This window comes from Euwallacea fornicatus, chromosome 16 (assembly GCF_040115645.1).
Source record: "Euwallacea fornicatus isolate EFF26 chromosome 16, ASM4011564v1, whole genome shotgun sequence".
Taxonomy (NCBI): Eukaryota; Metazoa; Arthropoda; class Insecta; order Coleoptera; family Curculionidae; genus Euwallacea; species Euwallacea fornicatus.
This window is the reverse complement of record NC_089556.1, coordinates 3,479,536-3,507,390: the sequence shown is the minus strand read 5'-3', so window position 1 is coordinate 3,507,390 and position 27,855 is coordinate 3,479,536. Positions and strand designations below refer to the sequence as shown.

The 27,855-nt window shown below is 35.8% G+C and overlaps 2 protein-coding genes and 1 long non-coding RNA gene across 4 annotated transcripts in view; 1 reads left to right on the top strand and 2 right to left on the bottom strand.

Moving 5' to 3' along the window:
- Positions 1-27,855, bottom strand: part of LOC136344176 (uncharacterized) — a 68,610-nt gene that overhangs the window by 2,897 nt on the left and 37,858 nt on the right. Inside the window, exon 3 of the long non-coding RNA XR_010732920.1 lies at positions 8,052-8,646. This is a non-coding gene — a long non-coding RNA (uncharacterized lncRNA). The remainder of the gene's footprint in view (positions 1-8,051; positions 8,647-27,855) is intronic.
- On the top strand, positions 356-26,620 carry LOC136344157 (GRAM domain-containing protein 2B-like). 2 transcript variants are annotated; one of them, XM_066291323.1, is made up of 10 exons: positions 983-1,889; positions 1,937-2,184; positions 2,242-2,317; positions 10,783-10,878; positions 22,441-22,593; positions 23,838-24,120; positions 24,173-24,373; positions 24,430-24,562; positions 24,623-24,948; positions 25,005-26,620. In XM_066291323.1, the coding sequence occupies exons 1-10, from the start codon at positions 1,570-1,572 to the stop codon at positions 25,134-25,136; spliced, it is 1,968 nt and encodes a 655-aa protein (XP_066147420.1). In that variant the 5' UTR covers positions 983-1,569; the 3' UTR covers positions 25,137-26,620. The 2 variants fall into 2 exon arrangements, with proteins under 2 accessions (XP_066147421.1, XP_066147420.1); XM_066291324.1 differs by lacking the exon at positions 22,441-22,593 and having other exon boundaries at positions 356-1,889.
- Positions 26,609-27,490, bottom strand: LOC136344174 (transmembrane protein 267). Its single transcript, XM_066291379.1, has 2 exons — positions 27,099-27,490; positions 26,609-27,051 (listed from the first exon to the last, which is right to left on the bottom strand). Exons 1-2 carry the CDS (start codon positions 27,393-27,395, stop codon positions 26,722-26,724), a joined length of 627 nt encoding a protein of 208 aa, XP_066147476.1. The 5' UTR covers positions 27,396-27,490; the 3' UTR covers positions 26,609-26,721.

Here is a 27,855-nt window from a genome sequence, read left to right as displayed (position 1 = left end):
ATAATAGCAGTAATCAAATTATTGATAAACTGATAGAATTTTAACACAATCAAACCACTCAAGAACTCCTCTTTTCAACCATGTAATATAGCGTGCGGCAGGTAATCTCATCTTTCGGGTTTGTAGAAACCTCTTAAAGGCGCTCATGAATAGTTACTTCCTTTTATCAGTTTCATGTGCAATGTATTATAGTACTGTGATCAAGAAATAGGGTGAATTTATTTATATAACGAAAAATCTTTATTTATTCTCTCAAATAAATTTCATCGCCTTGAAAGTACTTTCCGTCCGACACAATGCACTTAGACCATCACCTTTGTTCAATCTTCGGAACAGTCAGAGTAATCTTTTTCAGGAATGATCTTCAATACTTTCTTCAGTTGCTCTCAGTCTCAGGTACACGCTCAAAAGAACTAGTCACCCCACGAATGCCCAGTTTACTCGGGATGCTCAGTTGGTGGTGGTACGGATTGTTCAGGCTGGACACAGGATTTTGTATTGAAAAGGAGCTTCGTTTACCCATGCAGTAAAGTAGTAATACAGCTTTTATACTTTTACGAGACTATGAAGAGGTGCTTATTTTGTGGGATATGACGCATTCAGAGGGTTATCCCAAAACAAAGAATGACTCATAGCATGAACTTGTAAATAAACGAAATATCGCAAAACTAGACAATTTCTAGGTAATCTCTGATACTAAATCACTTAGTAAATTGACTGGTCCCTGCCAAATATTGGCGTTTTCCACAAACTGCGATCTCTAGGTTTTCAAATTTCCTTTCTTTCTGTTAAATTAAAACATGCATAACAATAAACGTAGCCATTGTTATTTTGTGGTCCATTATTAATTCATCTCGTGTTTGCAAACAGCTCGATCAGCTCATTCGTCGGAAAATAAATTGGCTGTGCGCGTATGCTCAGAACGGACGTGCTCAAATCTAAACGCACCTTAATATGAACTTGCTCATTTACTGTAAAAGAAAAGAAAAAAGGGCTTTTGACCTGCAGTCATTGTTATCAATTTTTATCGTCTGTATTTCCAATTTTGTTCACATCGAACGGGAAGTTTAGACGCCAAAAAACCACTAAGTTGCTTTGTTACTCATTGTTACTTAAGACCTTTGCACCGGTCACCTTTAGACACTTTGACCAGTCAAATTAAAAAAAAAAAATGGATTAGCATGTACTACATAGCATCAATTACCAGGAACTATTAATAGTGTTATCCAACTTCCGAATTTCTGTGTAGCTTAAGTTTAAGATAATCAGTAACATGTTAAACAACACGGTTGAGTATTATCACCGCTTTTATCATCACCTGATAAAACGCCCTGATGATTAAGCAATTTATTGCCGCCTTAACACGAAACGAACCTTGGTGATGTATTTGTCATCACATAGGTAAAACCACATAACAAAGCATTTTTCGTCTAGTGTAAATCGCATTTTATATGTCTGTAGATCGCGCGTGATATATAGCGAAAACCGGGGAACTATGAACACTACGAGCTGCAGTTCAAACAAGTTCAAAAAAGTATTTTGATGTAAGTAAGTTTTGAAGTAGCAACGATGGAACAACCAGACAGCACCTCTGAACCCAAAAGCAAACACTTTGGGAAAATCTTTAAAGGGACTATGCATAATTTCGTTAAATCCATCTCAAAGGACACTGGCACAACAAACTCTTGCATCCCTCCGCCTGAGACTGAGGCGAGTGATAAAGAAGACGAATTTGAACTAGTTGATTTACCAAAAAATGATTGCGAACCACAAGTGCTATTGAACCCAGAGGCTGTACTGTACTTGTCCAAAAGCGTGGAAAACTTAAACACCCATCCTCAACACAAGAAATTGAAGCGAAACTCAAGTGACACCAGACTAGATGAAAGGTAAGGAACACAAATAATTCAATTTAAGTCTATTCCGAAACTTTTAGAGAGACTGACAATCAGTCTCTTCAATCCCTAAATGATCACAAATATATGCATTCAAATTCTAAAGAAAATGAGAGCGCGCAAACGCCGGCTGCTGAGCAAGAAAGCTCAGATTTTGAAGATGTAGAAGGTCAACTACACCAGCAGAAGTCTCTAAATTTAAGAAAAGTGATTAGTCGAAGCGTGAGGGGATCACTTAGACTTGTAAAGAGTATTGGCCCTAAGAATGAAGGCGAAACTGCAAATAAAGGTAATTCAGAATAAAATGATGAATCTAAAGGTGACTAAGGGCATTGTGAAATTTCAGAAAAACGAAGAAATCTTTTCAAGAAATTTGCGACAAGTATTGTGGAAAATGCCGAAAGCCCCGCTCAGTTATGTCTGTAAGTAGTCACATCATATTCGACTGGTTCTCGATAAACCTCATGATCCTAGGATTTCAATTTCTACATTTTCCTAAGAGAGTCATCATTAAAGTGTTGCTTAATAATGGCCTTATGGCATTTCCTTAGAAAATAGGAAAGTCTATTTTTAACTTAATCTTTATTAGGAAAGACTGAGCTTTGTATTATTTTACATTCGAATACTTGACTCTAAAGAGCGTCGCTCTTTTACACCCACAATGCGCATACAGGAATATGCAGGGAACCCCTATTGTGTAGGAGTACGCCATTAGCGTAGGAAAATGAATTAGAATGAGACCGAGTACACTTGCAGTGCAAATGAAAATGCTTTTAGAGAACAAAAGAGGAACATAATAAAGGATAAAGAAGAGAATTATTTGTTTACAGAAACATAATTTGTTTATGGTTCTATAGGGTGTTCCAGAGACCATGGTACAATAAGAATCGAGCGCTAGAGAGCAAAAAATAAAGTGATTCGGCTAAACTTGTTTTATTCAAGAGCTAGTTGTTTTCGTTCGGGAGGGAGTTAAAATATTTTTACTGTAAATTGTCTGTAATTCACTTGAAATTGCTCTTTGGGGTGTTTTGGGTACCACACATCCATTTCAAATATCTCTTTTGCCGATAGGTGAGGTCACTTGTTCCTCACCGACGTATTAAGAATCATCCTAACTTCTTCTCGGTGTCGATAACATAAATATTTTTAGGAATTCTGATACTCTGACCTCTCGAACATCAAAAAGGTGTTTTGCGAGAAACCTCGTGCCTCTAACCGTTTTCAATATATTTCCTTGAAGATTTCCGGCATACTGCCAAAGACCGATGAATATCATTCATTCATTAACTGCTTGCATTACGATGTAAATAAATCAGTGAATGTCTAAAAGTAATCCAAGAGACGAGTAAGCCCCTAGAAAATCAAAACAAGTTTATTTACTTACACTGTCGCTCACATGTAGAGCAACTAATGAAAAATTCAGACTAAGCATGTTTTCAAAAAATATATTTTTTTAAATTAATGAAATATATTTCTTGTTTGTCTAAATATTACAAAGGTACAAATGTATATATTTGCAATACATTTAGTATATGTATGTCCTTTTTTTTCAAACTATTTTGGTTTTCGTAGGATTTATATGTAGAGCAAACAATCTGTTTATTTATATTATTGTGTGATATGGACTTTGCTTCTCACAGCACTGACTGAAAATATTTCAAGATATCAACTAGTATTCATTTATCATGTTAGTTAAAAGAAAAAATCATACAAAATTTGAAAGAAGTGAAAAGCAGTGTAAAACTGCAAAAAATTTAAATTTAAATAAACCAACAATATCAAAGATGGTTCCTTTAAAAATAGATCTCTCTTTGAAAATAGAAGAACTTTAGATGACTTTGAAATGTGGTCGAAAACCGTAAACATCCAGGATCAGTTCAAGAGTGCAAGTCGCATATAACAAGACTTATGTGTTTCAGTATCAGTGAGTATCATAAAAGGAAGTTTAAGAAGCACCGGTTTGTACGAGAGAAAATCGACAAAGGAGCCTTTCATCTTAAAGAAAAATAGGAAAACTAGATTGCGTTTTGCGAAATGTGAACAAGTGATGTGAAAAATGAAAAACTGTCCTTTTTTTAGATGACAGTCGATTCAGCTTGTTCAAATCAGACAAAATTTGTTAGATCGGAAGACCAATTAATGAACGGTTTAATCGAAATATACCAAATCGACGGTTAAACATGCAAGTGACGGTATTATAATTTGGGGGTGCTTCGGAGGGTTTGGCATGGGTAAATTAGTAAAAATTTATGGTATTATGAGTTAATATGTTTATAAAAATATTCTAAACAATTACATGCTGTCTTAGGCAGAAGAAAATATGAGCCTTCGTTGGACGTTCCAACGTGACAACGACCCAAAGCATACCTCCAAATTAATTAAAGAGTGGTTAACCGTATATAACGTTGACGTATTGATCTGACCAGCTGAAAGCCCCGATCTGAACTCCACGGAGAACCTTTGGGATGAAATTGACAGGAGAGTTCATGAGAAAAGAATAACAATTATAAAGGATTCGTTCAAAGGAGTTTAAAATACTCGAAACTCAGCATGTGAAAAATTATCAAAGGCTATAAACAACAGATGTTGGGAACTAATTAAAAATAAGGGATGTTATATCAAAGATTTAATTATAAGGGGAAAATTTAAGAATTGTGTTTAGTTGTTCTATTTTTGACCCTTACGTTTTAGATTTTTTAAAATTTAATGATTAAAAACATTTAACAAATAAACCTTAATATTAATAAATTTATTTTTCATTTTAATTAATAATTAATGTAGTAGATTACGTGAAATTCATGTTGTTTCAGAAAAAATTTCGAATGTAAAAAGTTGCTCTACTTATAAGCGATAGTGTGTGACCTGCATTAGAATTTGCCCTTCAAAGGCAAACAGGCAGGGCTTCTTGTAATGGAATTTTTAGCTAATTTGCTAAAAATACGGATACTTCGCAATGAACAAAACATAGTCTCCTACTTACATACAAGATGTCTACTAAATGATGACATTAATTTTCAGGCATGATTTCTTGTCACATTTTTTGAAAAAAAGTACTAATAAGTGTATGTCCAATTTTGCTTTTTTTTTCGTAATACAGAATGTCGAAGTATTTTTTCCGATTTTTCATAAATATTCTCAGACATAAGAGTAATATCTCGACGAAATTCAGTATTCAGGGGTTTCCGAGACGACAAATTCAAATATTATATAGGTTTTATCGCAACATGTAGGGTGCTATTATTAAATGTTAATTAATAAATAAATGTATTGATGAGATCATGTACAAAGACATTTTTAATCGTCAATGTCTCGAAAACCGGTGCTCTGAGAATTTTCGACCACGCATACCTTTTTTGTTTAAAATTGACGAGGGAACAAGAAGTAATTTATTAGAAGTACAAAGACAAGGTTTTGAAAACATTAGGGTAAATTTAACACAAGAACATTACTGCAGATGGCGCCCCCTACATATTGCGGTAAAATCGATATTATATGTGAATTTCTCGTCTCGGAAAAACCCTGAATACCGAATTTTATCGAGATATTCCCCTAATGTCCAAAAACATTTATGAAAAACCGACGAAAAATAAAACTTTGACACCCTGTATCACGAAAACGAAGCAACATAAGACATAGGTTTATTAGCACTTTTTTTCACAAAACACGACAAGGAGTCACGCCTTGAAATTAATGCCATCATTTAGTAGCCACCCTGTATAATGAGCATCTTCTCTGGAGAATTACGCAATTCGCTTCGCTCGCTACGCAAACCTCACTATCAGGGATAATAGCGTTCATTATAAACTCATCAAGTAATATACTACAATTTTTTGCGTTGTATTAGAACATCCCCCTCGCTCAACGTAAAATCTCCGTGGTTGCCTCATGAGACTAGAGAAAAGGAGCGGATAGAAAGAGCGTCTCAAGCACTCGAAATTTATGAAGAAGGTACAGGAGCATGTAAATGAGTGTGAAAAAGAGGCACTTGGACAGGGAACTGAAATAGCAAAGAAACGGAAAAATAATTGAAGACAGAGTAGAATCATTAATTACTGTCTAAGAAAAGAAGATTCGCAATTTTTATTTCTAAATTTTGCATTAGAACGCCCCCTTCGCTCAACATAAAATGTCCGCGATACCCTTTAGGTCACCTGGATAGTAGGTCCCGCACGAAAGCCCTTAGTTTTCCTACGCCTTGCCCTGCAAATTCAGGGTCGTGTATCACGCAGTGCCACTCCGGGCCCGGATTTTGTCCTGCGTCCTCGCGTTGCAGTAGAACTCGTTCAGCAAGAGAGTCGATAGGCGTGCACGGAAATTCGATTTGGTAGTAAATACTCTACCATCTTCCGTTTCTAGACCTAAAAGTCGAAAAATTGTTCGATCTATTGTCGAGGGTCGTCGGTTTTCGGTTCGACTGAGCTTTTGCAGTGGAAAGGCGAAGGTATGTAGATTTATGAATTATGATTGCCTTTTCTCTTGCATCACAACGATATAGGGATGACGATGAACATTAGCTTTTGCTCTTTGGGCTTGATGTTGCGATGCGAAATTTCAAATTTTAGGTACCTATTAGATAATACGAGGTTGATCTTACGTATAGATATGCACCTAAGATGGGACTTTTATTTGAACGAACAGCTAAACTATCATTTTGAGTAATGCATGTTGTTACGATGCCAAACTTAATGAGAATCCTGAGCATAAGGCACTGGCAAGTGCAGGCAAGTCTGCTATTGAAATTTTAATATTGCTGTAACAAATCTCACCCTGTACATACACCGGATTGTCCATCGTATCTTTAAGCACTCGTAAGGTTACTAAGCCAATTTAAGCCACTTAGCGCAAATGCGACACAGTGATAAATTATGCTAACTTAGGTGCAAAAGCTGATAGTGCACGCTAACAATAACAAAAACACGCAGCAAAAAACTTTACGACTCATTACAATTGGCCACAGCAGTAAATATTAATATAGACTTTGATAGCTCACTTCCTAGTCGGCATTTCAAGTTTAATTCGGAATGATTTTCAATGCGACAAAAATAAACGGCGAATATTTCACAGTCGCATCACCATATGTGCCGCGGGTGTTCGTTTTTTGATACATTTGAACGAGCAACATCAAAAATATTCAAAATTTCTGATGGGACGCATCTTCAAAAAATTGCGAAGGCGAAAGAAGACGGTTCGTCAAGCCAGCAACAGCAGCGACTCCGACGACAGCTCCTCATCGGAATCTCATCAAGAGTTCGCATGGTATGATGGGACTGATTTTTTTACCATTACAGCTGTCGTGATTCGGGGCAAAATTCGTGAAGACCGCCCACAAAACCGCCCCCTTAGGTGATTAGCGAAACAACCGGCTCTGCGGTGGCTCTATTTTTAAAAAAATTAGGTTAATTTGCTCCGCAGTGAAATCTGCTCCCTATTATGACGTAATCTTCCAGGAAATTGCCGATTCACCCAAGAAAGATGTATTTAATATAAGGCTAATGGGTCTTCCTCGAATAGTCCAAAGCACAATATATGAATGAAGTTTCTAAAATTACTGATAAATATTAATATATGTAGGTATAAGTTTCTACAGAAGTTTTTGTAGTCGTTTTTCATTGAAAAGGCAGGTGCTATTAAATAGGTAACAATTTGTGCCAATCTCTGCAAAGGAGCTTTGGCCAGCTGCCAAATATGGATCTAAGGCGGAACACTGCATTTTTCATAAACGGAAAATTTCGCTCGAATTCCACTTGGATAAGATAAAATGGTGATTTTATGGAACAAAGCCAAAATTTAATGTTTATCAACTCGTGTAACATGGGCTAATGATAAAATTATTAACAGCATCGTGGCAAATTTCACTTCATTAAAATAAAAAAAAAACGAATACGTATGGGGGTAAAGACAAAATAGGGTTGATGGAAATTAGTTTTTTTTACCATCAGAGACGGCTTGTTAACGAATTTCAGAAATATCGATGCTTAGAAAGTGCTCAACGTTGGCACCCTCACTTTCTCTTCGGGCATTTTCCTAAGTCCCCTTTGAGCCCTACGTCTCCATTGGTTTTCTCAGTATTTCTTAGATTACACGGGAAAAGTAAGTTCACCATGTCGTCAAGATATTGCACGATTTACAGTTTATTTTTGCCTTCACTGCACTCACCTTTAATTGAGTTCAGCTGAAAATACAAGCCTCTGTATGACAAAAGGCCACAGTGTCCGATGACCCGTTTCGTCCCACGTGATACTACAATACTCTCGTCAACAAGTCTATTGAGATATAGTCCTTTTATCTCGTTGGACAATAGGATAGGTTGTCTCATCTGTTGCATTTAAGCACGAGAACTGAACAACAGTTCTTGTTATTTTCAAGACATCTCCTGCACTCGTTATCCCCGGCCATGTCCATCAGATGTTGATATTCTGACAAGTGACAGCACTTAGTCAGTAATCCGGCCACCATCTTGATATTCTTTGTTTCAAACCGAAGAAAAAACCTTGTCCGCTCGGCATTTGGCTCGGCTAAATGTTTCCTAACCTGCCGCATCCCGTGGGCAGTTGTCCAGGGGTGCAAGAATTTCTGCTCCGTCATCGATCTCAGTGACGGGGAGGCTCCTGGAGATTTCCACGAGCGAGTTAAGCTCGTACGGCACTTTCCCAGAATCCAGTAAGGCCAAACGATCTGCTCCCTCGTTATCAAAAATCTGCGGTGTGACATTCATCCCCACAGCAAGATGTCTATCAGTTTTGCCAATGTGCTAGAAATGTGAAAAATAAATGCTGTTGTTAATCAACGATTTATTCTCTTTGGTTAATTAAATCACCATCGTATATTAGAAATGATTAAATTAGGAAGAGAGACACGATTTTTATAAATCAGCTTATTTCCTTATACGAGGATGGTCTCAGAAATACCAGACCTAATACATAGATGGTGATTTTTTTTTGTTAAAAATTAGCCAATAGTGCAAAGACCCAGCCATAAAAACTTATGTTTACGATTTGAGGGTCCTACATTAATTTGTGTTTATTTTGGAGTCGTTTTTATTGAACGTCTTTAACGATTTCGTGAGCATAAAAAAACTGGTCATCGATACGTGATTTGATCATGCTTCCATTTGATTAAATGCTTCCATTTGAGAGATCTTAGGCCATCCAATATAAAGCGAAGTTAGATTCTGCACTGGGGGTGTCTGGTCTTTCGTTTACAACTCTAAAATATTGAGTGGCGTAGTTTAAACGCAGTCGTGTGAACTGCCAAAAGGAGCTCCGCAGTGGTCGATCCAACGACACTCCAGATTTGACCACTCCAGAAAGCATGGTGAAAATCCACAAAACTGTACTGCAAGATAGGCATTTCAAAAAGTAGTGAATAATAGATTTTAAGACAACAGTTGAATATAAGAAAGCTGTGTACAAGATGGGCGCCGCGGTTCCTCACAATTGAACTAAAACAGCGTCGTGAGGATGCCTCAAGGGAGTATTTGGCAAAGTATCGCAGCAATAAGGCCGAGTTCTTGCGTGGATTCATAACCATGGATGAAATATGGGTCAATCATTTCATACCTAAGACGAAAAAGCAGTCATAATAATGGACTAAAGGTGGAGAATCGTCTCCCAAAAAGGCGAAAACTGTCCAATCTGCAGGAAAGCAGATGACGTCAGTTGTTTTTTTGAGATGCACGTAGGATAATTTTCGTTGACTATCTCCTTAAAAGAAAAGCACTAAGCAGATAATATTATTCAAATTTATTGCAACGTCTGAGGGTAGAAATTAGAAAAAAAGCGACCACATTTGGAAAAAAAGAAAGTATTTTTTCATCCAGAGAACGCACCAGCCCACACTGCCGTCATTGCAAATGGCCACAATCAATCGACTTGGTTTCGAACTATTTCCTCGCCCACCCTATTCGCTAGATTTAGCCCCCTCAGATTATTTTATATTTCCAAACTTGAAAAAATAGTTCGGTGGAACGAAACTTGCCAATAATGAAGAGGTGGGCTCCGAGGTTGATGCCTATTTTAAAACATTCAAAGCTTCTTACTATAAACAGGGTGTAGAAACCATAGAATATCGCTGGCAAATGTGTGTCAATCTTAAAGCAGACTATGTTGAAAAAGAATGTAATATTTTGCAATTTTTTTTTTGCTGTAAGTGTTAAATGGCCACTTCTGGGACAATTCTCATACGTTACGACATTTCGCACAGCGGTGTAGATTATGGGGTTGGCCTACGCGTCGGCTATAGCTCGGTGTCGTACTGTATGTCGTGAAAAGCGGCAATGGATCATTACATCACCGGTTAATTGAAATGCAGTAAAGTGCTAGAAGGTTCTCAATGATATTCAACAGTGATGACATGAACAATTTCGTATTATAATAAAGCATAAGAATTTTTGTAAATTTATACATTACGACCTTCGGTTATTTTACCATTAAAATAATTATTTTCAATGCACGAGGTTCATAACGGGGACGTCATTTTTAAGTGAAAACAAGCTATTTTTGAAATTCTGATACAATATTATCAAAGCAATCATAAGCCACGTTTCAATAATACATTATTACTACTTGTTGAACACATGGGAATGGGAATGCGTAAATACCATTGACAGCCACCAAACTTGCGGGACTATAATATAAGCAATAGAAATCCCACGTATTTTGTCAATTTTTTAAATTAACAATTTTCACCATCAAAATTTTAGAAAGTATCAACATGTTTTAGAGCCAAATTACCAATGTGCTGTTAATTTCAACATTGAGTTAACTTTTATAGAAATCACAAATCTTCACCCAGTGTCATTTATGTCCTAAATAGGGTGTTAGTGTGGAAATAAATGTTCATTAATCTTACATGTACTCAATCATTTCAGGAATCATTATTTTTACAGGCAGCCACCGACTCCTCTTTTGGTAGAGGTTCCTCCGGACACCGACGACGAGCCCCCCCATGACTTAAGGACCCTTAACCCAGCTCTCCTTAATGGGTAAGTTTACATTTCACCGATATAGAGTGTGTGCTTAGCGTAACGTTAATTACAATTACATAATGGAAATATCAAAGAACAAATAGGAATTATTTGTCGAATATTAAATGCGAGAAAGGTTATCACTGTTATGTTCCGTCGTCAGTACGGTGCTTTTCATCAATAAGGTGAAGCTGTTGTTCGAGGGTTCAGTGTCAACTAGGTGACTGAATGATAATCTGTTAGGTCGATAGTGATAATTGTGTAGTTAATTTTTCGATGGTGATTTCAAAGTTCCCAGGTCAGTATTCAGAAATCGAGAAATGCTAATTTGATTGGTGATCCGGTCAGGAAAAAAACTAAATCGAAATCTGATACTGAGAGATACCTTGGCCTTTACACAATGATTGTTAAAAATATTAAAATAATCATTGTGGCCGTAGAAAATGAATACGAGGTCTACTTACTTCTAACAAACATTCCATCTCAACTTGTACAAAATGCCAATCTTCAAATGATAATCGCATGCCTCTCTGCCTAGCAATTAATTAATATAACACCTACAAAACCTAATTAAGATTCATCACACAATACTCATAAACCAGCAGTAGTAATGCCCTCGTATTCGAAGACTTTCAACGGCTGCTCATTTAATTTACTTGTTTACACGGCTCACCAACTACTATGAAACAATACTTTTTCTCAATTAATTATTGTATTCTGTCATTTCTTATCGAAATGTAGCCAGAAATGCACGAGGTTATCGAGCAAACTCTCAAAGGCAAAGCCAAAAAATGCGTGAAAATTATTGAGAACGTATGGGACAAGAATGGAAATCAGCTTTCAAAACGCGTCAAAATGAGTGACAGTGATAGTGAATGTAGTAGTGACTATGAACTGAGGCGAAATTTAATCCAAACTTTCAAGAGAAGGTTAAGTTTGCCGGTGCAAAGACGGTTCTTTAGAAGCAGTTTTAAGGCTCAAAGATCTAGCAGCATCGTAGAGCACAATGGGTAAGATCTAGTAAAATATAAAATGTTGAACCGTAACAGGTAAGTTTTTCTTGAATTTATTCACATTTTTCCACTATATCAACGACTGTCACGGGGCTTGATATCGACCAGAAGTTAAAAATCGGTCTATTTTATCTGTGTGTTAACGCTCTTAAAGGATATTAATATAACATAAATGACACAAACATCTTTTAAGATAGAACGTGATTTTCAGATAAATTATTCAATGTTTGCATCGGTGCGATATTACTTAAGTGGATACAAATAATGCAATTAAAACGGGTATTGTATTGTTTGAGCTCACCTTTGACCGCTATTTTGACCAAATTAATGCAAAATTAAATTAATCATCGCGTAAGGCTAAAAGTGGGAAATTTCTAATTTCGGCGATATTCATTGATGATTTATTTTTTAAGCACAACCTTTGTTTTCGAGGAGTAAAACAGATTTTTTTCCAATTAAAAAAAAATTGATGCGTTAGAAAACTACTAATGACACAAACTCGGCTGTAATGCATCCATCTTAGTGTCTAGACAGTAAAGCGTAAGAGCAAAGAAAAGTCATGTAATAATTTCTTTGAAGCCAAAGAAAATGCTATTTAATATTATGGATATAAAAGTAGGAAGTGACTTAATTGTCTTGTTAGGTAGCCTATAGTGCCCAATTGTATTTTAATGGCGTTTAATAAATCGCGTCCTTTGATGAAAGCATTTAACAATGTTTACCTTCGAAGAATGTGCTGATATGTCTTTTTATTTCTTGTTTTGTTAGGAATAATGAGTTTGAAGCCGTTAGAGTTTAAGAATGTCATTTCCTAGAACGGTATACTCCCAATCACACAATATTTGTCAGAAACACAGGACACTTTGAAAAACATTGGGATTGCTTTTTTAACGCCCTGTATATGCTTGGCAATGTTTTTCTTATACGAAAAATAGCCATAATAGATCCCCATATAGCCCAAAAGTGAAACCTTTTGAAAGCCTCGTATTTTAGCCCCAATATTCCGCGCCGTATAGCGTGAACAACCCTGTGTATATATATATATATATATATATATACAAAATTTTTATTTCTTCAGAAATAGGCTATCGACCTTTTGGTCTTTCTGCCTTTGAGTGTATACATTTCATTTTGGAGTCTCACTATTTGCAATTTTTCTTAAACTAGGTGTTGTGTAAGAGGGACTAATGCAGGGGGTAAGGGAATAAGATGTTAGGATAGGGTTTATGTTTGGAAGTGTTCTAAGAGGGTGTTTGTGGGTGTTTTTCTTATTTTGATCCGAAGAATATTTCTGAAAATTTGTGCGGCATCTTTAGGTGACGACCCATAGAAGTTACTTGAGAATTTTAATATCTTAAAGGAAATTTTATAGTTCTTGTGGTTTTCTAGATAGTTTTGGACATGTTTGAAGAGAGATTTCCCATGGATTTCCCGCAAAATCTCTTAGACCCGAAAGTGGAAATATGACTTAAACTGTGCTCAATTTAAGCCTCAACTTCTCCCATAGGAACAGCGTTGCTGTCACGGTTAAAGATAATTTTGACAACGATAGATTCCTTATGGGAGGGTTTAAGTGAGCTAAAGCTTTAGTTGAGTACAACTTAAGCCGCTCTTGTACAATCAGGCCTTAGTGCCTGAAAACGATTTAACCGTCGCACATTCGCGTGAAGTTCTCGTTATCTTTTAAAAATCTTTTCGATGCGATTTTTGAAATCTGCCGGGATTTTTGATGATTATGAGTCTTCGAAGATATCGTTATTTTTTAAATTAACCGATTTTTTATTGACATTATTTAGTTCTACGTTTGGATAAAACCAAACTATACGACATTCAATTGAATGGCATATCCATCAACTATTAATAAACACCGCAATAGGCAAAATTAGCTGTCGCATAGTGCAACTGGTTTAATTTTAAAAGATACACAAGCAGGTGTATGACCTGTTCTAAAAGCGCCACTGCCAAACTTATCACCTCATTTCCGTCGAGTTGAAAATATTTCTTTGGAATTTAAGAGGAGAGTGTTCATTTGTCCATATGAATTAATCGAAAAAGACACAATCATCATCAAATAAGAAGGTGTTAATTTGCAGCAGCACCAGACGATCAGCTGTGAAAAATCCGCCGTCGTTAGGTTTCCATGGTGGCGAATCTTCGGTGGAAAGCCGATCAAATCTGGAGAGGGAAATAACCGTTTTTCATGTTGCCGTTGTGCCTCCAGCAATGGCCCTTTTAAGTAAAAAATTTAACTACGGAAAAATCATATTAATCGATTTTCGTGGGCCTTCACAAAAGTATAAAAGCACAAAAAACACTTAATCTAAGCTGGAAAAAGATAAATGGATAAACATCTTATTTGAGCCGCCTAACAATAAGGGGGCACATAATAAAACAGGATATGGCTAGTCTATATGTTGTATATACAGAAGAGGGTGACTAATCTGGCAACATTGTAGTGTCGCGTGGACAGGCTTGGCAGTAACTTCGAAGTCAGGTTAACAGTTGAACAGCTATCGTGTCGGCATTAAGGTCTGCAGACGGGCCGGTACCGCAACCGGACAACGCTTCGTTTTTGTTTTTACTACTTGGCAACAGCCCCCATGTTCGTTTGTTTTTACGGCGACGACAACCCTCTTGATTTCCGGAACACGTACGAGGGGTGGTTAGTGCGCTTTGTCCTCCGGATGTATGATTGATTGCAAAAACTACAAGGTTATTTTACTGGAAATAGAAGCGGATTATTGATTTGTCTTGCAAACAATATGTTGGTTAATTACTATTGTATACACAACGTGGAAAAGTTAGATAAAATGTAATTAATTTCACACCAGCATCAGGTAACCATTTTTGACTCAAGCCCAATTTTCACGATTAACTGACATCTATTATATCACCGTGTTTTTGCATGAATACCACATAAAAATCATGTGAACATATCTCAAAAAAAAAAAAAATCATCCTTGCCAAATCTACTTCGCGCGGTTGCCATCGAAACCCATCACAATAGGTCATCGGCCGACCAACTTGTCTCTCCACGTGCCTTCGTTGCAAATCGCGCCAATCAAAGATGGCCCTTGCAACGACGCCACGCCGATCCTGGACCGAAAGCCGCGCATGCGTAAACAGCACAGTGTCGCGTGCATGACAGACACTGCCATGTTGTGTTTCGTGCAGGGATTCGAAGGGAGCGACAATGGGAAGTTGCAAATGGTTCGAAACAGGTTCCTCAGGAAATCACGGTGAGTGAGAGCTGGACGTGAAACTTTTTCGATGTAGTTGTTACACTGTTTTGTTCAAGTCTTCATTGGGGCGTTAGGCTAGGTTTATTCATGCATAACCTTCAGAATTTTCAATTTTTTCATTTACTAATTGAGGATTAAAAATAGTTATTGACACAAACAAAGGATTTTTTTTAGAAATAATAGACACAAATTCCTTGAAGCCACCTCTTGCAACAATGTTCACTGGAAAGTTACTTAAAATAATGGGTTGGAACAGTTTCTTCTAAAAAAATAACTGTGGTGAACCAGCCAATTAACCAGTTATCAATGTGGGTAATTGGCATAACTACGAATTAAGAATAGAAATTGTGAAATAACAAATTAAAAATTATGAATAAGAAATTCGATAAACCCGGCCTAGATAAGAAAATTTAAACCAATCCCCAGATAACTTTTAAGGCATAATTGCCCCCTTATCAGCTTTCTGTGATTAGTAGTTTTTAATTCGACATATAGGAAAAACGAATGGTTGATGTCGAATCTCGAAGCAGCATGCAAAACGACAAATTGCGCAACTGTTTCCTAATTTAGCCAACTCCTTCCCTCTTTTCGCTTCTAAAATCTCATGGTAGGCGCCGGTTTCTTAAACACATTGTATACCGGGAATGACGGTACAGGGCGAGTCACCATAAGTGAACTCTAACATACAAAAACCCCCCTAAGTGGAATTTGAAAAATGATGGTCTTGAGATTTGCGAGCTTTTTGTGTCTATAATACACTTATGGTTTTAGGAAATTATAACGCAAATAACATAAGTAAGAGGCCATTAGCTCAAATTTGGAGTAAAAATGTGAAAACATTTATAGCAGTGAATGAAAAAGGAAATGAAACTGGAAAGTCGACACGCTCTGTGTCATCGGTAACTAAGGGGTCGAACACTCATACGTATATGCAGTTTCTTAAAACACTGTACATCATTATATTGCGTATCGCGCTAGGTATTTACCAATGCTAATTATCCTAGTGGTTCAGATAATGTCGAACAAAAGGTACATTTAGCACAATCAATATTATTCAAATGTCGCATCAATGACAACTTATTTATGAAATTCACTTACGTTGTGATGGTTCACTCTATACGGCTCCCTTCATACATTCCTAACTCAATATGGCTCACTCGGTGTATCAAATAATTTTGTTATGTACGTTGCAAAGCCAAACTTTAAAATTACACCTACATATTACAACATTTTAATTTATAAATTATTATACGCCAAAACTATAATATAACCTTCGTACATTGAAAAGGTAACGATCAATTAGAATGTGACGCATTATATCCGCAAATGATTTTAGATAATGCGGGACATTTAAAATGTTTTGACGTCGTTACATTTGAACTGATCCCAAACTCGGCTGGAACTGCAATGAAACTTTAAGGAAAATGTACACTCCCATAATGTTTAAGATGATGGTCAACTGACACGTACACCATCGACGCTAAGACAGAATCGAAACTCAATTGCAACTGTGACAAACTTCCATGATACTTGTGCGAAAGAATAAAATTGAAACGACCTACGTGCAGATTTGATGCTCAAAGCAAAAGTAAGAAACTAAGCAGAGAGCCCATTACTGATGTTTACATCCAGCCCCTATGACTAATTAAAGGGCAACTGAGACATATAATTATTCTAAAGCTCTAATGTAAAGGAGCTTAGACCGAAACTGATGAGAGTGCTATAACAATTTAAGAATAAAGGAATTTTCAGCGAAAAATTAGGTGTGGGTACCAAAAGGTTCAGATTTAAACGAGAGTTGCAACGAAAATGAAACGTATGGCCCCAACGGTCATATTGAAAAGAAAGTTAGATTAAAGTTGAAGGGCAATGATACTTAAATGATGGTGGAATTACGCTCCACAGTTGTGTTTGGGTTATTAAATTCCAGGTTCACCATTTTTTAAAGAAAACTTAGATAAGTATAGAGGACAGAGTCGAGAAATTTGTATGGAAATTTTTTAAATTATTCAAAAATCTCTCCTTTTCGATACATAATTATGACGATATATGTGGCAGTTTCATATTTATAATGAGCTGCTGTCGTCGTTACGCCAGCACTTTTATTAAAAATTTCAATTGAACTATTCAATTAAAAATTAAGCTGTCCATCTAGGGAACAACACTAATAAATATATTCTTGGAGTATTAAAAAAATAAATTAATAGATTTTCTAACTCAGTTAATCAGCAATTAAGTTTGCAAGTGACACGTTGGACTTACGTACCCATACCCATGTTTACTTACAACAAGTAAAAAGTTGCTCATCAGTTTACCGCGGCGTAAATATTTGATAGCATGGTTGTATTCTTCTAATAACATGGTCGTTTTAAGAAGTGAATAATGTGCTACATTAAGAATTGTTGGAATCTGGTTAAAAATATTTCAAAGCAAAGGCAGTTTTTCATTACAAACAGGTAAGTCCTGTTGGCGAGCAAAATTTTAATCGAACCTGGAAAATTGCATAACTAAGATTATTATTCATCATATTAATGGTTATTTGGTGTATTCATTACCACTAATAAAAAAGGAATTTAAAGCATCCTATTGAGACATGCAAATAAGGTTTATTGTCCGCTCAACAAATGCAAGAGTGAACAATTTGGTTCATACAAATGGTACTTGGAAATTCTATTTTTAGTCGGAAAACTTATTGTATATATATTATTTGAACACAGCATGAAGCTTTCTGCTCTTTATTTATTTGGATCTTATGGACGATGAGCACATGAGCAGCTGCTATACCCAGTGGGGATATTTTCTTAGAAACCAAGCCAGTCATTTTTATTTGGAGAAACACGTACTTAAAACTAGAATTATTATAAACTGTATGAAGTTATTAAAGTGCGAGAAAAGAAGTAGCAATGGAATGACTGTGTGAAGTATTTTGAGAGATTTAGAGAGAAAAAATGACATCAACATGGGCGTGTTTATTTAGCTAATGAAAAATGAGGTGAATAAAACATACGCACAGAACACTCATTAGGTCAAGGTTAAGAGACTGCCCACTGGGAAACGAAATTTAATAATGCATAACAGTATTTTGCCATTCACCTTCGCCTTAAAAAAGTAAAATATTGTGCTAATATTCAACATAGTAAATAATACCTTACTTAACTTTTGCTATGCGCACCAGAACTATATAGAAAATCACAAATACTAATTGGAAGGCCTACTTAAATTTCCCAACGTTTTCAAAATATTTACTATGACCTGATTTATGCTAGATAAAGGAATTTGCATTGCCCAATGATTAAATATTAACAGTATATCTATTTATTATATAAATAAAATAAAAGACCTTTATGCGTGTGAAAATAGTCTTCTTAAGCGAAAGTTATTTTTAACACTTTTTGAGGTCACTTTCCAGGATCCATAAATTAGATTTGAGTCAAGAACCGTAAGTGGGACCCGGGTTGTCACCCTAAATACATACTGTATAACACCCACTTCCTGGAGCTGATAAACCCGGAGAGTAACTTTGAAGTTCTATAAGTGGTCTTAATTTCACATGACATTTATCTATATAGGCAAAAGCCATTATGGGTTTTGACTTGACTCTAAACGGAAATCTAAAAAATCACAATGATAAATAAGCAGTATACACGGGCTTTTGAAATAGTCATTCCAGCTATTTTAAAAATCCGTGTAACACCAATAATTTTGAGTGGATATTTGCCGAGTTACTCATGATGATTATTTTTAAGTTATGTATATCAATTTTTTTTTTATAAATATCAATTTGGTAAACATTTATGAAAGTAAGAGAAAACTCGTGAGAACTTGCTGCATGTATATTTAGTAAGCCGTCACCCTACATACAAAAATACACACTAAACTAACCTCTTTACATACGAAAATGACGAATTTAGAACTCATTCTAAAAATCACTTGGCCGCTTGACAAAAAGGCGTATTCATCGTGTGTTGTCTTACCTGTCTACTTCATCCCACACGTTCATGCCGGCCATCCTCACAGAAAGCACAAATTTAGTCCGTATAAACTTCCGAGTACTTCACACGTTTTATTATTATTATTATTATTATTATTATTATTATTGATAGTATTAACATTAAAAGTGTAATTTAGTAAGATAGCTGTGTGAATTGGCCATAGTGTACAAGTTAAAAAAAATACTGAGGCTGGAGTTGATTAAAGTTGTCGGGACTAAAAAGGTCCATAATAGTGCTAGAGGGGCAATATGGCGGTTTTTGGTCAGACCCAAGTAAGTGTGAATACAATTTTGATAACACAATACATAACTAGCGCTAACTTGCCACACTTCACCTTTATATTCTGGTCCTCGCCACCACCTCGGCCATCCTCGCAAAAAGTCACAAATTTATTTCTAGTAAACTTTCGAGCGTTTCACACGTTACTTTTTTCGAACCAGGGTGATTTAAGTAAGGTAATTGAGTCGTGTAAGTTAGCACAGTGCATAAGTTACAAAAAAACTCTAAGGCAAAAGTGATGGGATCTAAAAAGGTCCATAACAGCAACAGATACGCAATATGATTGTGCTTGCTCAGATCCAAGAAAGTATGAAAAAAAACTTTGGTAGATGCTGGCAAATGGTCAGATATTTAGAGGTCATGCAACTAACACTAAATTTGAACTGCTGCTGGAGTAAACAGGGTTTTGGCGCCTCAGATAATTTAACCAACATAATTACAACGTTAAAATCATTTTAAATTTTGCACGTTGGCGTTCCATTTTTTTTCCAGAAAGTTAAGTATTCACATCCGGTTTTCACTATACAGGGTGATTCATTTTTAATTTGCGTCGAATCAAACATCATTTGCGAAAGCGAAGATTAACGTACCGGGTTATACGGTTTTAGTTTTTATTTTCGTGGCTCTTCCGATTTTTTTTATATTTATTTCAAATTTAGTACGCGCATCGATCAACCACAATAAAGATTCAGGTCGGAAAAAACCGAATCGTCTCTCAAAATATAGATCATCTCGTAGGAGACGGGCGATTTGCAGGCTAGTTGATGTGGGCCCATAATTTTCTAATCTTGAACTAATTATCTTGAAAATTGCAAAAGCTGGAAAGAAAAAATATTGAATCTTTAATGCCCGGTATGTGTCTTAATGTTCATTTTCCAAATAATGCTTATGTATAAATGGCGTTATTTTCTACCACTCCCTGAAAAGGCGCAGACCAAAACTGCGAGGTCCTGCATGTGCTTCCAGTTAAAACGAATCTGCAAGAAAACATTTAATGGGAAAACGAGCAAACACATTTATAACGCAACTGATCTCGAGAAAAAAATTAAGTGTAAAATCAAATAATTGCACTTGATGCATTTTTCGTGTTTAAACAGTCTCGCCTTTATCACTGCGATGGAAGTTCAGTCAACCCATCCATTCAAAGTAATTGTACAGTGAAGCGATTTGCTATTTTTTACACGATTTTGATGTTCCAATCTACTATGAACAACTTTAAATAAATTAGTCATCGGTGCGCTAGTGACCAATGCAAAATTGGCATTAATTCCCTTAATTATATCCACGAGGCCTCGGTGCTTTATAGGTCGTCCTTGATGAAAATTAAATTCCCACAATTATTTAGTCAACGAAAATATAATAAATGTAGCCACTTCCGAAATGGAGCTTTACTTTATGTCCTCTCTATTAATTTAATCCTTTACGATTCCGTTCAAGCTCATGTAATTGGCTCGGCCAAAATCGATTTGGACACTTCAGAACGGACTTTTGGGGCCGCACAAATCTAAGATCGAACACTACCTGACGAAATTAGCGTGGCTCTTGAAGACCTTAGCAAAGTGTTATAAGAGGCCCAAAGCCTTGAACGTCGTACTCCGTTTTATTTAACGATGGGCTCAAATGCGTTTTGACGCCCCGCATCGAAAATCACTCGATTATTCCACAAAAAAAAGTTCCATGGATTTCTCCTAAAGGTAATTTTTTTTTATCATAAAAACCAATTAATGTGGTTCTGGAAAATACAAGAACTTCGTTGCAACCTTGACCAATTGCCTTTATTAATTTAGAGTTCCAACATCGATTTCTCCTTACAGCATCGCAGGTTATTTACGAGGTCTGCGAGGATAACAAAGTGCAATTAACACATAAAATGGGAAGCAACCTTAATCTCTGCCACATAAAAACAAAAAAAAATGTGTCTGTTTGAGCAGCTGGTTTTTGTAGATATTTTCAGGAATTTATGTTAATACGCGAAAGATAATAACCAGGTGGCCCGAGTCGTTCGTTTAGGACTTTAAGTGTTCGATTACAGTTTTTCCTGGTATAAATCATAATTGTATAAGTAATAATAAATATCACACATTGAAAGCATATTCTTCGCCACCTTCGCCTATAAGACACTTGATTGCCAAACAAGTATTGCAGCTCATCAAATGCCTTTTTCTGACGACGCCCTTTTTTTAAGGGTCCTTCCGGCCAATTGTCTTTCCTGTCTATTCAGCGCCAATAACAGCAAGGGATAATTCAATTTTCAGCTGATCAGCAAGCCTTAATTAAAAGCCCGTGGGCGCAGTTACTGTTTTAAAATAAAATAGCTTGGAATGCTTGGACTTATGGCCAGACGATTGAAGATAAAAGGGCAAAAAATGGTCTTACTGAATGTATAACAAACGCAATATATTTATTGGCAAACGAATTTGGCAAACTTTCAGGAAGGTAATGGGAAATTAATTTCGTTTCCGCAGGCTCACCACACGTCAATAACTAGAATTTTGCAAAGGAAAAAAAATATATAAATATTAAATCATTTTTCTTCTGTTGGATTTTTAAGGTCAATGTTAACATACCATTACGTTATGCGCAACCAAGCAGGTAAAGAGCAAGGAGACACTGTAAATTTCAACAAGTTGAATGAACTTATTATCAGCCAGAAATTATTACTAAATTTTTAAATATTCATTTCAATTGTTTCAATTAAAATTGCGTTAATAAAACATTTTCTGCAAGAAAACGCAATTATGGTGATTATACTTTGAGTGAGATACTTTGCAATCGTCTCGTTAACTAAGCGTGGGAAAAACCTCTTTACTTCATTCTAGTGGTTGCAATTATTTGGAAAAGCAGTCCTGAAAACCGATACGAATAAAATAGCAAAATCATTGGAACAATACCTCAGTCGTAAGTTTTACTGCCCTGAATTAATCATTTATCGTCCATTTGTAAGAACTCGAAATGATAAACTTTATTTGGGATCGTCGACGATAAATAAATAATAAAATCGAAAAGGTTTCCCGGGCAATACTTTTTACGTGACGAATTCCTTATTGGTTTCAGGTCGTCGGGGAACTTTGGAAGTGCGGGTCCTCGATCGGCACCCGCCACGCCTCAGGGGCAACTCGGAGCCCCTCAGGGGGCGCTACCCGAGCCCCTGGCCAGTTCTACGATACAACGCAGTCCCAGCCATTCAGTTTTCTCCAAAGTTGATAAGTGAGTATTAATTATAATAACCACTTGAAACATCTGCATTATCTAAGAGTGAATAGGTTTTTTCGTAGTTATTGGCTTGATAAGGGCCACCTGGTACCTACTTATGACTAATAACGAATGGTTTGCTTGCGAAACCTACTTCAGGCGACCAAAATATTTTGACAACGGAAGATGAGGCATGAAGAGCCTTTGTCTTTCTTTTAATGGCGCAGTTTTGTGTAGCTGTTCTGATATTCATTTTTAATAAATAGAAGAAAGCAATTATGTACCTTAATTGTGAGACTGAACATGTGCATGTTACTACACAAAAGTATTAGCAGTAAATTTCGCTTTTAGAGGTGTAAACTCAGACAAATATTACGTTACTGAACAGTTCCTATATTGGAAAAAAAAATTATGTACAAAAATTAAATCAAAATCACGTTGTTATATTTAAAACGGATATCTCCGTTTTGTAAGTATTTATTAAGTGCCCTTGTTTAGTAAAATCCACAGAATTTTAGCTTACACTTTCCTATTTAGCACGAAGTGGCATTATGAACCTCGAACTTCAATTTCATAACGTAATAAAACATCTCTACTTAATCCCACGCACTTTCTAACTCAAAATGATTCCAATTTTGATTGAATAAAAAAAACACGAAGCTAACAAAAAACACCAATATTCAAAACTATAAAATATACTTCATGAATATATATGTTATGTTACATTGCACTATATGTTAACCCCTGAACCTCAGCATTCATCAAAATTATTAATATTTACTATGTGCAGGCGGCGATAAGATAATTCCACTTTTGCATGAGATAATCACAGATCATAAAGTTCAATAATTAAATATTGACTATCAAAAGGTTTTCAGTTCGACTAGAGTCTTCGATTCGCTAAGGTTTAGACCATCAAATTGTTTTAGCTCACTAAAAACTTTCTTCCTCATACAGTAAACACTGTTGGCAACTCCTCTCACGCTAAACCCGACCTAGTGAACTAAGTGATCTTTTACCAAGTGAACTAGTTCTAATAATGCCTCCAATAACACGAAGTATGTCAATAGTTAGCAAATTACAATACAAAGTTGTGAAACCATCTTCGATTGATTCAAGGGGAAAGGTCGTTGCCGAAGACTATGACGATAGTTCTAGTTCTGGTAGGAATAATTCTCCTGAGAGGTAGGTTCGGCCCTTTCCCCATACACTCAACTATGTTTTTTAATAATAGTAAATTTGACTTATTTTTATTTCAGATCTAATCTAAAACACCTAAGTACAAGCACGCCAGCCATGACAGCTCAAGGCCAGCTAACGGAACCACCAAGTCCCAAAGCTACCAAAGACCCCAAGGTTCACACCACCTCCAAGGCACGCCAAAAGAAGTTCCTTCGGCACTTCCCCACAGTCGAGGAGGACGAAAAAGTGCTCAATTATTACTCTTGTGCTCTAATTGGTGACATACTACTTCAAGGACATCTTTATATTACTAAGAACTATTTCGCGTTCTATTCAAACGTCTTCGGATACGTTACAAAGGTAATGATGAGCCTATTTTGTAGGAATGAATTGTAATAGTCATTTTTTGCAGCTACTTATTCCAATACTGAGTGTGGAGGAAATAACCAAAGAAAAAACGGCTCGAATAATACCAAACGCTGTTGGGATTACTACTGGAGAGTACAAGCACATTTTTGGGAGTTTGATGTCCCGAGACAACACTCTAGCATACATGAAAACAGTTTGGGAAAAGGCAAAAAGCGAGGAAACTTTGCCTGAACCGGAAATTATTGTAAGTCCGGAAATATAAAATCCAGACAACACTTTAATTCTCTGAAACATACATAGGAACCTGATCAAGACTCTTCTGAGTCCGGAGAAAGCGAGAGGGAAAGCCCAGTGGCAGAAGACGAAGAAGTACCGCCACCCACAGAAGTATTAAAACGGATTCGTAAAGAGAGCGTACGAAATCAAACCGATGGTTCGTTAATTGAACATGAATATAAACTGGACATTTATTAAACAAGCCTTAAAATTCTAGGTTCGTTGCTTGAAAGAAAGGGTTCAAAAGGTTTCGTCAGAACTCTCAAAGATGCCATAACTGAATTTAGAAAATTGCCTAGACAAAGCCTAATATTAGTAGCCACAACTCTTCTGCTGATTCTTTTATTCCTCTCTGCCGCTGTGCTACTGTACCGAATACATAAAATCCAAAACAAATATTCAATTTCACTGCAAGGTGCATCCCTTTCTTCGACATCTGAAGACATTTACAGTGATCTCCTGCAGTGGCAGACCCATCTCCATTCCAGATCAGCTGATGCAGTCAATAACTTCTTAGATAGTAATTTAGATCAAATAGCTAAGGTAAGGTGATTGGTCATAATGATAACTTTGCATTCTTACATAATGTGTTGATACAGGTTAGACAATCCCTTGAAGCTCTGTCCGCTCTCCTTATCGGACAAAATGCGAAACAACAACAAAGCAGCAAAGAATACGTATTTAGAGACGATTCCAGTAAGGTCACGCTGCAAACCAACCGCGAAAGTTAGCATAATGTGTCGGGTGACTTGCATTACTAATGAGTTTCCAGTTAATTCCAACCTATGATAGTACCCAGACCTTATTGCTCATATTAGAGTCGAGAGTAGTTATTGAAGACGCGAGAATTCTGTCTGGGTTAGACACGAAACTACTGATATTCTGCTTAACTTTGACAAACATTAATCATGGAATTCTCTAGATCTAGAGTGGAACTTAGCCACTTTGCCAAAAATATGCCATAATAATTATTATAACCTAGCAAATGTCAGGGTTGAATATCAATGAATTAGGTAAGACAGACGCTCATCTTACAAATAGGTTAAACCACCTATTATGCATGAAGCACTAACACAAACTATTTCCAAGTTATCTACACCTATGAGCTACTATAATTACCAACTTACTCTTATTAGCTATAGGAAATTGTTACTTGTTAAACCTATATTCAAACTTTAGGCCTAATATCTGTTAGGGTGATTTATTTCTGATTTGAATTCTAGGCAAATTAGGTTTAAAATCATGTACTGGCCTATATCACCCGTAGAATATTTGTAACCTTAAACTATGCAAAAGAGTTTATTTCTGTTAACATTTTCTTTGAATTTTACTTAAAAATTTAAATCCTCAATTTTAGGTTTAAAATGTGCAATGCCATGAGAAAAGTGATTGAGATGTGAGAGGAATCTATATGCATTGTTACAGTTTAGTGAACCTCAACCATGCTCTCAAAATGCTTTTTCATTTTAAAACTATGAGAATAACACTTTTTCATCAATTTCCGTTTTTACGTCTTTTCAATTATTGTCATATTTTTCTTGTGATATAAAGTGGAAAATAGAACGGCAGAACTATAAATTAGGCATTAAAAACTGGACTGAAAACAAATTGTATCAAGCTGGGATGAGAGAGAATGGTTTCTGTTAAAAGGAATTATTGAATAATGCAGTAAGACTGCCTGGTGAAAAATGTGTTTGTCGTCTGAATAAAACAATATTGAAATGGGTTCAATGTTTAAGCTGACAGACACATATTTCACTTATGTAATTAGATGGCTGAAAGGAAATTATTTATTCGCAATATAATATAGGTATATTTTGAATATTTTTTGTAGTTAGAGGACATACCCCTTATATTTAAACCATAAAGAACCAAAATATTTCCTTTTGCCCATATCCTATTTAAAAAACATGTATTAGAATCCAAGTAATGTTAAATTATGATTTGTAAATTTTGTTATTTGCCCCCTATATGCCTTTGTTATTACATTGACAATAGTTATTGTGGTCTTCAATAGTGTTTCGGTAATTACAGTATTATTATTAAAAGTAAATCTAAAGCACATTAATAAATCAATAGTGGCATATAGGTTCTGTTATGTTTGTATCTAGATCATAAGTATAATCCTTAAATTTAATTATGTAGGTAATAGAAATCCTGTGATATTTTGTTTTTGCTTTTACCCATTATTAAAAAATAGTGGTTCTAAAACACATTGGAGTTTTTTTATTTCCCAACTCACTAATCTAAATACATAATTTAGACTGATTGATTCAGTAGAAAAACTTAGCTAGACATCCTTACAAAATATACTACCTATATTGCATATAAATAATCATTTACATCACGTTTCTGTGGAACTCTAAACATTCTCTCCATAACCATCACAATATATGGTAACAAACAAGTAATCACAATGTACAAGGTATAAGAAATAGGGGCAGTGCTACCATATGGATAAAACCATAATCCCCTTCGATGGGCATCCCTAATGTGGTGTGTTGCAAAAGCTGTAAAAACTATCAGAGCACTCCATCCCACAACTAAAGATTCACAAATGAAGCTAAGCAAAGTAAGAAAAACATATATAATTAAAGCAAAGGTGGAACAATGGAATATTGGTCTGTGGTTCAAAGCTGTCGCATCCTAAAAGGTTTTAATTTAAATCATACCCAGAAAAATCCAAAAATTACCTTTAATGACAAAGACTTGGCAGAGAGGAAGTGATCCAAATCAATGAGAGAAGACAAAACTGTACAACTTAATATTTCTATAAAGCCATACCGAGTTTCCGCTAAAGATTTTTGACGATTAAAGTAGCAAATGCTCCAACTGAGCCCTCCTATTACAGCATGAGTTAAATTGTCACTTAGTGCCTTCAGAAAAGGAGCCCCACATAGGGTTACCAAATGATCGCCTGCAATTGCGACAGCAGCGATGCCAGCAGTTAAATATGTATTCAAGTTGAAAACTAAAGACACTAACTTCATTATGTACTTGATAACATGGAAAACTCTAAGAAATAAACGATAAATTTCATAACATATTGTAAATTATAATAAGTTTTGTTTACAAATATTAAATTACCAGAGTCTTATGAAGCGTCAAAGTCGATCTGACAATATGCCATGTGTAAGATCTTGCTAATGATCAATTTCATTATGACGTCAGAATTTTAAGCCAATCAGAGCAAAACTCCAAAAATGATTTCAAAGAATAGTCATTATCAGCTGTACACGATTTTTAAATGCGTTACTTATGTGGAAATGCATTATATTAGAAGAAAAATATACAAATTAGAATGAAGATCGTCAAAAATTGAAAAGATTGTTAGAATGCTAAAAAACAGGAAGAACATTTCACCAGAAATAATTTGCAGGAAAAAAAAATTCACAGAATGAAAAGTAACAGAACTACGCAATAGCGACTGATATCACTGTAGCAAAAAAA

Bases quoted from the DNA above. Each gene is read 5' to 3' on its own strand.
- LOC136344157 (XM_066291323.1), top strand. From the start codon at position 1,570: ATGGAACAACCAGACAGCACCTCTGAACCCAAAAGCAAACACTTTGGG. The intron at 2,185-2,241 runs GTAATTCAGAAT...GTGAAATTTCAG, and splicing joins AGGCGAAACTGCAAATAAAG to AAAAACGAAGAAATCTTTTC. The intron at 24,121-24,172 runs GTAATGATGAGC...CATTTTTTGCAG, and splicing joins TCTTCGGATACGTTACAAAG to CTACTTATTCCAATACTGAG.
- LOC136344174 (XM_066291379.1), bottom strand. From the start codon at position 27,395: ATGAAGTTAGTGTCTTTAGTTTTCAACTTGAATACATATTTAACTGCT. The intron at 27,052-27,098 runs GTAATTTTTGGA...AAAACCTTTTAG, and splicing joins CCAAGTCTTTGTCATTAAAG to GATGCGACAGCTTTGAACCA.